This window comes from Linepithema humile, chromosome 6 (genome assembly GCF_040581485.1).
Source record: "Linepithema humile isolate Giens D197 chromosome 6, Lhum_UNIL_v1.0, whole genome shotgun sequence".
NCBI lineage: Eukaryota > Metazoa > Arthropoda > Insecta > Hymenoptera > Formicidae > Linepithema > Linepithema humile.
The window spans coordinates 11613453-11625938 of NC_090133.1; the positions used below are offsets into that span (position 1 = coordinate 11613453).

General features: G+C 40.0%; 1 protein-coding gene across 2 annotated transcripts in view; it reads right to left on the reverse strand.

The window, feature by feature from the left end:
* LOC105670247 (odorant receptor 13a-like) overlaps nucleotides 1-12486 on the reverse strand; it is a 171529-nt gene that overhangs the window by 79085 nt on the left and 79958 nt on the right. For both annotated transcript variants that reach the window (XM_067358277.1, XM_067358276.1), the window contains exon 6: nucleotides 7078-7168. In XM_067358277.1, the coding sequence (XP_067214378.1) occupies nucleotides 7078-7168 (91 nt within the window). The remainder of the gene's footprint in view (nucleotides 1-7077; nucleotides 7169-12486) is intronic.

Consider the following 12486-nt stretch of genomic DNA (forward strand, 5'->3'; position numbering starts at 1 on the left):
GCCCCACGGAAGTAAAACCCTGTGGAGGGTAAGGAAAGACCGTTGCCGCGGACCAGCTCCCCAAGTTGTAAGCAATCGTGGCGATGGCTGCATGTCACTGGGGGAGCAGTGTCGCGAACGATGCCTCTGGGGAACCGGGCAAAACCCCAGAGTATCCAGCCTTACCCACGCATGCGGGGCTCTGCGTGGGCGGACCGTGTAGTTCCCTAGCTACTCGTGGGACCACTATGGATTCAGACTTAAAATTAAACTTAGAGAACGAAGTGGGAAATCGGGAGGGCTCGCGTGACGGGTCTCCGGGGGAAGGAGCTGGGACGGTGGTGACGGACGGGACCCTTAAGGGCTCCAGAAGTGAGGCCGGCCCGGCTGCGCGGCAGGAGGCTTCACCTCCAGCGAAGAAGAATCGGTGCGGGGCCGAAAGAAGGAGGGCGAATTGGATGAGAGCAGCGGCTTTGGAAGGGGCTCGCTCTCTTCCCGTGGCTCCCCCTTGTACGCCGGTGGAAGTGGTGAAAAGGCACGCCGACGGTAAACGTTGAAAGGGTTCCAAGGATACCTCTCCATCGGGCGGCCGTCCGCTGAAGAGGCAAAGGACTCACGACGGGCACCATGCTTACTCGGACGCTGCTGACCCTCTGGCGAGGGTGATTGTGGCGGAGGGCTACTCCGAGACAGAGTTCACTGCTGAGCAGTTGACTCAGCGTCGCTGGGTTGGCTCGTGGGGCGGATCGGCGGCATTATTCCGTGGAAGGGCGCCAGGCTCAAGGTGATGGGCTTGGACGCGCTTCAAAAGCAGCACAGGGCGGTGGTTTGGGTCCCGGGACCTCCCGAGAGCGCGGCCACGGTCCTGAAGCGGCTGGAGAAGCAGAACCCAGGTCTCGTCACCGGGAGCTGGAAAGTGTTCGCGGAGGGGGTAGGGGCCACCAGGGAGGGTGGGAACCTAGTCCTCGGTGTCCCGGAGTCCAGTGTCCTCAAATTGAAGACACTGGACTTCAGACCATTCTTTGGGCTCGACAGGGTTGCCTTTCGGGTAAGTGGAGCCCAGGGGGGGGGGGGTAAAGAAGGATAAGAAGGAGCCCCCTAAAACGGTCTCGTAGCTAAATGGCGGGATCGAGAGGGGTGGCCTTCACCCACATTAATCTGCATCACAGCAAAGGGGCCTCGGCTGTTTTGGCCAGGCAACAAGCTGGGAGGCAAACATGCATATCAGAGAACTGCAATGCAGAGAACTGATGCAAGAACCCTGGGTAATCCGAGGTTGCATCAGGGGTTTGGCAGCCTGCGGTAGGCTCTTTAGGGCCCCATCAGTGGACCGGCCCAGGGCCTGCGTGGCCGTCAAGGGTATGGAAGCCCAGCTGATACCTCACCTGTGTTCCAGGGACGTTGCGGCTGTAGAAGTGAATTTCACTGATGACTCCGGTGACAGGAAGAAAATGGTTATTTGCTCGGCCTACTTCTCTCATGACGAGGGGGAAACGGTGCCGCCTGCACCGGTGATAAAATTGGCAGAATACTGCCAGGAGAAACGGCTTCCCCTGATCATGGAATGTGACGCTAACGCGCATCACACCGTGTGGGAAAGCTCGGACACCAATGAAAGAGGGAGGAAAATGTTGGAGTTTCTAGCATCTACGGATCTGGAGATCCTCAACACAGGAGACGAGCCCACCTTCTGCACTATAGCGAGAAGAGAAGTGCTCGACATCACTATCTGTTCCAGGCAGTTGATACAGGAGGTAGTGGAGTGGAGGGTCTCGACGGAGCCCTCGCTCTCTGACCATAGGCAGATCACCTTCAGGATAGCTAAGGCTAGGGGGAAGGATGTCAAATTCAGGAACCCGAAGAAAACCAAGTGGGACTCCTATAGGGAAGACCTGGCCAACAGTCTCAAAGGCTTCCCTAAGAGGCACGGGACAGAGGACAAACTGGAGACCTGTGTGGACTACTTGCAGAGGTCTCTGGTAAACTGCTACGAAAGTAATTGCCCCGAAAGGGCGGTTACAAATAGTAGAGGAACTTCCTGGTGGACCCCTGGACTGCAGGATCTCAGAGTGGCGACTCGTAGGGCCTGGAACAGAGCCAGGAACACGGGCCGCCAATCCGACTGGGAGTTCTCTAGGAGGGCACAGAAGGAATATAGAGACTCTGTGGTTAGGGCGAAACTGGAAAGCTGGAGGAAGTTTTGCGAGGAAGTAGAGGGAATGCCTGAAACGGCAAGAATCTGCAGGATCCTCGCTAGGAACCCGGATGCGACTCTGGAAGCCATCGCACTCCTTGATGGGACGGTGGTGACTGGAGAGCAATGTCTGGAGCATCTACTGAAAGTGAGCTTTCCGGGCTTCCATAGGGAGCCGAGAGAGCTATTTGCATATAAGGAGCCGGGCTCACTCAGAAAAGCCCGACAAGCGGACTGGCGAATGGCGGCCAAGATTGTCATGCTCAAGAAGGTCAAGTGGGCAATTAACACCTATAAGCACTACAAGTCAGCGGGACCGGATGGTGTCTTTCCGGCTCTTCTACAAGAGGAATTGGAACAGATCGTGGGCCCACTGACCTGAACCTTAAGGGCTTGTATCGCGATGGGCTACACACCCAGCGCATGGAAACTGGCCAGGGTAGTTTTCATCCCAAAGGCGGGAAGAACGAGCTACACCAAGGCAAAGGATTTCAGGCCAATTAGCCTAACATCGTTTCTCTTTAAGACATTGGAGAAGCTGGTGGACGCGTATCTGAGGGAGACAACTCTGTGGAGTCACCCTCTCCACAAAAATCAGCATGCGTATCGTTCGGGCTATTCCACCGAGACTGCTTTACATCAGACGGTAGCGTTTATTGAGGAGCAGCTGGAAAGGAAGGGCTACGCAATGGGTGCTTTCTTGGACATAGAGGGCGCCTTTAACAACGCACCGCACGAGGTAGTGTGTGAGGAAGCCGCCAGAAGGGGTGTCCCGATGAAGCTCGTCGAGTGGATCCGGGGCATGCTAGGGAGGCGTGTGATGACTTCGCTGGGAACTGCGAAAGTCTGTGGGTGGGTTGGAAGAGGCTGCCCGCAAGGCGGAGTACTTTCCCCACTTTTATGGTGCCTGGTAGCAGACGGTTTATTAAGGGCACTGGACGATAAAGGCTTCACTGCACAAGACTACGCGGACGACGTGGCAATATTTGTGCGAGGCTTTTTTCTAGAGACGCTTCTAGAGCTCATGCAGGGGGCACTGGAAGTTGTAGAAGAGTGGTGTCAGGGGACAGGTTTAGCGGTGAATCCACTGAAAAGCGGTCTTACTGTCTTCACTCGCAAATACAAGGTGGGCACCATTGTGGAGCCCACTCTTGGAGGAGTAAGGTTAGTTCCGACCGAATCAGTGAAATATTTGGGAGTTATCCTGGATAAGAAACTGCTTTGGGAGGAGCACTTTCGTAATCGGTGCAAAAGCTTGTGCCAGTATTTTTGGATGTGTAGAAGGACCTTTGGCCAGACTTGGGGCTTGAAACCGAGTATGATACACTGGATCTACACAGCCATACTTCGCCCCAGACTCACATACGCAGCCGTAGTATGGTGGACTAGGGTGCAAAAGAAAACAGCCAAAGTTGCGCTGGAGCATGTCAGGGCTCTGATTTTGAGAGGGGCCCTGGGTACTATGGTTACGACACCAGTGGCGGCGATGGGCATAATGTTTGGCATCGAACCATTTCATCAGGTGGTGGTAGCTGCTGCAGCAATGGCGGCATACCGTCTGAGATGCGAACTAAAATGGAAGAAGGGAGCCCGGCATACGAGGCTGCCGGAAGACGTTCTGCTGGATCCGATATTCGAGATGCGACAGGACAGAATACCTATTATTCGGGCTTCTGATTGGCGCTTCAAAGTGCATATACCGAGGCCGGAGGAGTGGGAAAAGGAAGGTGGAAACTTAGGGGCTCGAGTGCGTGGAGGAAATGTCTGGTATACAAACGGCTCCAAGACGGACACGGGCTCCAGGGCCGGCTTCTTTGGCAGTCGAGAGGGATGGAAGGAGTGCATTTCTCTCGACAGTTATGCCACGGTATTCCAAGCGGAGATTGTGGCTATCCTAAGCTGTGCTCAGACCGTGCGGAGTAGAGTAGAGGCGGGGGGGGGGGGGGCTCATCAGGATTTGTACGGACAGCCAGGCAGCCATCAAGGCGCTGGGGGCTCCGACAATAACGTCGCGGTTGGTTCGAGAGTGCAGGTGCGTTCTGAACAAACTGGCGAGAGAGAGAGAAGTCACCGTTATTTGGGTGCCGGGTCACTCGGGCATCTAGGGTAATGAATGTGCGGACCAGCTGGCAAAAGCGGGTTCAGAATTAACGATGGTAGGACCAGGGCCGGCTCTGGGAATCCCCTTCTGTTTAGGAAGGGGGAGGATCAAAGAATGGCTCCGCAGAGAACATCTTAAACACTGGAGAGTGGAATCTGAGTCCAAATGCAAACAGGCTAGAGCTCTGATGGGAGATACTCCTAATAGAGAACTGACTTGGAGCATAAAGGCTCTGAGTAGGAAAGATATCCAGGACAGCGATACACATACTGACGGGTCATGGCACCTTAAACTACCACATGTACAAGCTTGGGCGTAGCGATACATCCAAGTGCAGGGCATGTGGAGACGACGAGGAAACAAGCCTTCATGTGCTCAGCGACTGTCCTGCACAGGCAGGGTTGAGACACAAGATGCTGGGCTCAGCACTACTTGGGCCCGAGCAGATCAGGATGCTGCCGGTGAGGGATCTGATTCTCTTTTGGAGAAAAACAGGTCTCTCATGAGTAAGTTTATGAGGGGAGGCACAATGGACAATGTCTGGGTACCGCGGGCGGTACTTCAAAAGAGAAACGCCCCCCGTTATAATATTATTATTATTATAATTATTATTTAATTGATTATATTCTCATTCTAATATAAGAACTTTCCTTCAAATATGATACATAATATCGATTTTCTCGCCTAATGTTTGTAAACTATTGCGCTTCTGTTTTTTGGGTTGTTAGCGCAAAGTATGATTCGGAATTCGCCGTGCAGACCAAGGGGGTTGAACCGGAGTAAACATTTTGTAGTCTGTTTAGTAGTATAATAAATAGTATTTATTTACAAACTCGTTTTGTTACACTTCGTTATCGGATATCTTACAGGGCTTCTACGTGACATGTATTCCACTGGATTAACAGACTGACAAGACCCGCTGCCACTTTATGTGCAGTGATTATTTATACAAATCAATTTATATACATCTGTATGGTGGCACAGTAGGCCAGTACTTTAGCAGTAGACCCACTTATTGACAAAATGCTGATCTGTATATCCTATTTTGGACGCGGTACTCGGACTTTGGAACGAGTGCTCGCGTCAGCGTCCCGATTAATTAAAATATTGAATAAATTTGCAAATTGTACCCACTAAGCTACACTACTCAGCTGCCGATTTGTTCGTAAGTCCGCTATCTGTTGAACAGTTAACATATCAGCAGCTTACATCACATATTCGCAGTTTCAGAACTTGATCTCAATCAGTAATGCGATGTTTGCTACCGGACTCTGAAGCCGGGAGCCCGGTAGGAAATATCGCATCACTGATTGAGATAAAAAAATATATTACGACATTTATTGTTAGATTTACTAAAGATGGTCAAATGTTGTTCGAAACATCTAACTATTTTATGTTAATATAATAAAGAATGTTAACTAATTTATGTCAATTATAATGAAGAATGTATAACTAGCAATAAACAACTTGCGTCGACTCGAAATTCTCTATTATTTTATTATTAATTGTTTTAATACAAATCTATATCTATATACTTTATTTAATAGGTAAATAAATTTTTTTGTTACATCTCACCGATTTTGTCGCCATTTAGATATGTTGTAAGGGAGATTGTTCTGAGTAATTCCCCGCAAAAATTAAGTGGGGGCATTCGTTTAGGAGATATAACAAATTAAAGTTTCACAATTTTAATGCTTCTTTAGGTGTTATAAATTGATATTATAAACAGTGAAATAAATCTGTTATTATTTAATTTAAAAAATTTGTTTACAACTTTTACGCGTAGGCGGGCCTTCGTCCCCCCTGCACCCCCGCCTAAAAAAAAATTAATCTAACTCAAACCTAATTCTAATTAGCATTGACATCGAAATATGTAGACGGAGTATTAACTTCTGATTAAAACAAGAACGGGCCTGATATTCGCAGTGAAGGAGTACTTTATGAACTTCGATCGAATTTGGTTACGCTCGACATTATTTGGCTAACGGTTCACATATAGTTGCACTATGTGAGTCCGTTACCTCGGGGTCAATTTTATAGTTTCTAGAAGAACATGTTGAAATCCTTTAATCTTGCAACACTAATTTTGTTGATGACTATATGGGCTAGAATTTTCTACACGAAGCCAAAAAAAAAGGAATAGTAGCCAAATGGCGCCGAAAGTGCTGAAGTGGAATTTGTATAATCTATAAGCAGACAATGGCGCAAAATTACGCCTAAAACCTGCACAAACGTGCATAATCTAAAAATAATAATGATGTAATCTGTAAATCTGGCAACAATGGTGCCGAAAATTGATGATTTTGCAGAAAATGTCATGCGATATCCCCTCTCTTGCTGACTTTGCAACTGCGTAACTCGATACCGCCACTATTCAAAAAGTGCTGGCGCCGCAAAATTTGATACTTATCCATAACCTTGAAAAACTGCTGACTTTGCGTGTAACCTGATACTCCCCACCACCTCAAAATTGCTGTACTTGTGTAATTTGATATCCATGACCTTGAAAAACTGCTGACTTTGCGCTTTTGCAGTTGCGAAACGTGTGTAACCTCCCCTTTCCCCCACTACTTAAAAAAGTGCTAAACTTGTGTAATTTGATATCCCCTCTTATCCTCTTCCCCCGCATCTTCCTCATTGCCTAATGGGTTAGAACTCATAGCTATATTACTTGCGTCCTATCGAATCTATCAGACATTTGTCATAAAAGAAAAATATCTCTGACGGATCTTTATTCTTTCTTTATTGTAAGTTTGCTTTGTATATATTTAGTGCTTTTTTCTAAGGTATTGAAAATACATACCTGAACTCCTGTGATGCTCAAAGCCACCATAATAAGTCCTGTTTGAAACAATATAGATACGGAGTACGAAGATTCGATTAGATTGGCGAACCTTCACATAAAAATAATATTCACGTATCAATTTACATGTTAATAAATAATTCTATTGATTAAAATGTCACTAAAACATATTATTGACGTTTTGATATCAGATGTATCAATATCTATGAAAATAATACTTTCCGTGATTTTAATAAATATTATGAAAAAACGTATTAAATGATTTTATCTTATCGTAAAATCAATATTGATGAATTCAAATGCCCTAAATGTGTGTCGGAAAAGCGCACATAATTATTTATGATATGCAAGAAGTTATCCTGCAGCGCAACAATTCCTAATATCGCACAGCTTAACTAACGCATTAACCCTAAATCACTAACTTGGGAATATGAGTAACATGGTTACTAACCTTTCGTCTGTCAGACTACGAAATAAAATATCTTTTGTAATCAAAACTTTGTCTATCTCTATAAACTCTTACAAGATATGTTATCAGGAACTTGAAGGAGATATTTTAAAATAAAACCAAATATTATATCCAATCAGTACAGTCACTGCAAACTGAAACTGTGTGCTGATCATAAATAGCCTTATTGCAGAGTTTACAGAAGTATTTGGTCATCTTACGCCGCTTTGATGGACAAAATGCACTAATTGACATGAGGCGAGGTGCCGTCGTCTGATAGACGAGAGGTTAGTGATGCAGAGTTAAACAATTCAGCGACTAAGTTGGAAAATTCTCTTTTATTTATCCGGTAACTATGATTTAGCACTCAGCAATTACACTATTTTACTATTCTGAAATCTGCTTTATAAGATATGAAAATTGATGATATAAATTTGATAAACTTAAAAATACAATGCAATCACGGTGTTAAAAGTATAGATGGTCCGACTGAATAACTTTCTCATAAGCAGCTCTGTGATTATTTTGAGTTAGTTAGCGCTTTCGTTACTAGATGGCGTCGTAGTTTTAAGTACCGAATGAAAACAAATATGACTGCTTCACGGTGTTAAACGTGGGTTACTTTCATCAGTTAAGAAAACACAATGTAGTAGAAAGCCTAAATACAACAATTATCAATACAATACAATGGGGAGAAGATGTTGTGTTGCAACGTTGAATTGTGATAATAATGTAGACACAACTTTATTTGCAATGCCGAAGGGCGGTATATTATTCTGTGTGTGATGTAAGATCTTGGCAACTACCGGGACTCATTTGCAGAAAAAGCATTTTATATGCGAACAGCCTTTCGAGAAAAGTGGCATTAAAGGTACAGCAATAATAAAGGACAAGGATGGAAAATTATTTCAGGTACGTAATTTTCATGAGTGTGTACATATTATTTCACTCAATGTTTTCCTAATCTGTATAGTTTCTTTTTTTTTTATACCCAAAAACTTTTCTACCAAAGATGCTTTAATAGGAATTATACATTCGTATATATTCTAAGACCAATGGTATCTACTCTTGTAGAGAACTTTGCAGAGAAAAACATTAGTGAAAGGTGCTATTACATCGAAGTTTTTTTTTCTTTTACTCGATATTTAAAATATCGAGTTATTTTTTAAATTCGCCCATCCCTAGCTGAAGGACAAAATGATTATCCTACATTACCAACATTTAAGCAATAGGTTTGTTCTTTTTAGCTGCACTAGGACTGCACTAGTACAAGATAGTACAGGCCAGAACTGTTCGACGAGTTCTCATAAGTGCATCAATACGAGAAGAAATAAAAAAAACGCGTTAGTGCAGTAACGAATATGGCCCATGACATGGATTTCAGAGTTGAGAAGCTTTGGAATTTATCGACTCTTCAGATGAAGAAAATATTCTTCAAATTCCACCAATAGAACCGATTTTACCATAGATGATGGTAATGATGGTAATATTATTTAAATTGTTATTATTTAAATTATTATTAACGAAATTAAAATTTTAAGAGAATCTAACTTTATAATACTATTCTTTTTTTTAAATTATAATAAATTACGAATTTTTCATCCAATATTTGGAATAATCCAAAGAATAGATCATGTAAAGATAAATACAGAGTTATGTTGAAAATATCGTCCACAATTATGATAATATAGACTTTATTATGCATTTTCGTTTGTCAAAAGACGTTACATATGGGTTAATAGACCAGTTTCGTGTATCGGACGTATTAACGTTTCTACAAGGTTTGTGTGCATTGTAAAAAGAAAGATGTTTATAAAATATATTTTTTAAATTAAGTTTAGAATAAATTTTTTAAAAAACATTAGTTTATGTTATAAAAATAAGAATTATTAACATATTTTATTTTTACATATGATGCAGGACGTTAAAAAATAAATGCAGAAAAACATATTTTATGTTATTTATGGTTAATAAAAGTTAATGACATTATATAATTTTTCATTATGCATTTATTTCTTAATTTAAATAATTATGTATATAGATATAATTGTTATACCTTCAGATGTACAAGTTACAAATCCATTTGTTGTCTACTAAAAAATTGCTTGCTGCATCTTTTGATATTTCACCAAATTCTTCATTTATTGTGGCTTCCTACACATGTATATTGAAATTTAATATATAAAAATATATTTAAAAAAATATTAGTTTTTATTATAAACGTGCATAACTAAATATTAAAATATTTACCTAAATATTTTAATGTATATATATCTTTATTAGTTCAGCTATTGCCAAGACAAAAAATATTTTAATGTATTCTTGTTAAGAGTAATAATTGTAAATTATATGTAATATGTTAATTGCATAATGTAATAAAAACATATGCACATATTGTAACTTGTATTTTAGTAATCTTCACAAAATACAATGTTTATAGTATAAGGTTAATATGTTTACATAAATTTACCTGTTTAAAATTTCCAGGTTAAAACATTGCACTGAACTGTTGCACTACCTCAAGACCTAGGGCAAGCAGTGCAGAGAACTACTGAACTGAGGATCGCTACACTTCGAAAAAGAACAGCCACATCTGACGTCAGTTCCGTTAAAACGAACGCCTCAGTGTACACTTTCTGAACTAGTGCAACTAGTTCAGCTAAGAAGAACAAACCTAATTATATAAGTTGTTATCATTACCCAATAAGCAAAAAATCATTGATATAACGTTATTTTAACGATATTTAGTAATATGTAACATTGTTAAATATGTAGGTTTTAACGTTCTAATCGACGTCATTATAAACAAACTTTGACACTGATTTTAAGGTTTCAATAACGTTGAAATGGGAGTATCTTAATATTACGAATAATGTTGTGCAAATGTTTTTTATAATTTTAATATAATGTTTTTTATATAACATTAAATAAATGATTAGATTTAAACTTACTTTTAACCTAATTTTATCATTATATCAACATTGACACAATATTAATATTTTATTATTTATTTCATATTCTTAGTAAATACAAAGTAACATAACATCAATGTTATAATTTTCCACTCAATAAAGTTCTTCCTGAAATCACTTGCAAAAATCAAAGATATATGAGATTATATATGCACGTGCTTGCACACACATCATGAAGCTGCCGAAAAGGATTACACATACGCTGCGTTCCGAAATTCACTGCTGTCAGTGCTGGAAATTTATAGTTCATAATATGAACTTCATATCATGTCACATATCTTATAGATTTTAAGTATTGGCAATACTGCACGTTGCGCGTTCATACGAGTTGACGCTTACATCGAAGATAGAGATAGCTATATATAATAGGGCTTTCTTTCGCAAAGAATTTTGACATTACTTATCTGCAAACTTAATGTTAGTTACATAAATATTAATATCGATTATTTTTACTTTATATAATTCTATAAAATAGTTTTATAATATTTCTTTCTTATAAATTTAATATTAAAATAATATAAAAAAAATCATTAAAACAACACAAAATATTTATCATTATAACGTTATTTTAAACATAAGATTTCATCAAATTAAAACTATTGTCACTATGTTGAACTTGCAGCAAATAGAAGTGTTAAAATAACATTGAAAACAAAGTTTTAAATAATGTTTTAAAAATATTTCTCTGATATTTAAGAAAACTATATTATAAAAAATATATTTAAAATATGTATACAACATTATATCTAAACATTATAAAAATTTACATAAAATTAATATTTTAGAACGTTGATTTAATGTTTCTTGCTTACTGGGTATATAAATTGATAAAACCTCCAAAAGTTGATAATTGCAGAATGCAGGATATATCCCAGAAGATAGTCATTAAAAATTTTGATTTGATATTTTCACACCATGAATCTGTCAAATCAAATAATTTACATCAAGAGACATGCTAGTGTCTCGCGCCAAGTTCACGCGCAGCGCAAGACCGACCGTGTATCTTTACGCGAGCCCGAAAGTTGAGACGAGCCGAGATTATCGGATCTCAATAACGATTGGGCCGATTGAGTTGATAATAGGCTCAATCGATAGCGCATACCCAAATTATATAAGAAAAGTATGCTTGTTTTTACTGTAGGTGCTGTAGAAAAAAAGTTATAAGAGTCTAAAGTCGAAATGTTGAAATAATTGTCTTTTCTAGGATGTTCCGCTAAAATGTCCAGTTTCCGATTTCTGACGTTAGGTGCGCTGATGGCGCTGAGAAGCCGCGCGGTGCGCGCTTACGATTTGACATTTTTACATAACCTTTCAGATCAGAAAGTGTTATAAAAAAGTAATAATAGTGAATTCGGTCTAACAAATTTAGTCACTCGCACTACATTGTTCTGTTACTTTGGTGCACACTCAAGACTGCTTATTAATCCAGAGCAGTGTAGTGCGAGTGACCAAATTTGTTAGAAATTCGTATTAAATGAAATAAGTGATATGTTGGTGAATGTGAATGTCTTAGTAAGTATCTACTACATCTTTGAAAATTTTTTATTTTGCAGGTTATTCATACATGATTCGAGACTTTAGTGGATGATTTGTCTAAAATAAATAAAATTGAATAGCTCAAAGTTTAATATTTCTGTTCTGAGTATCCTAGATTAGTTTCAACAATATTTATAATTTTCAGTCAATTTTATATTTAAAAAAATATAGCATAAGTCGCCTTCTGTAGTTAACGCTATGATTGACAACAAAATTATCCACATCACAGTGTGGGCAGAGAATTAAGTGTAAAAAAATGTTCATATCATATTTTAGGTATATTATTGAATTTTATTTATCCATAGAAAAAAGATTATAAACATAAACTAAACAAAAAATCTTGTAAAACAAAATGAAATTGACTGGAAATGATAAATATTGTTAGAACTAATTTAGTATACATAGAACAGAAATATTGAACCTTGATATTTAATTTTATTTATTTTAGATAAA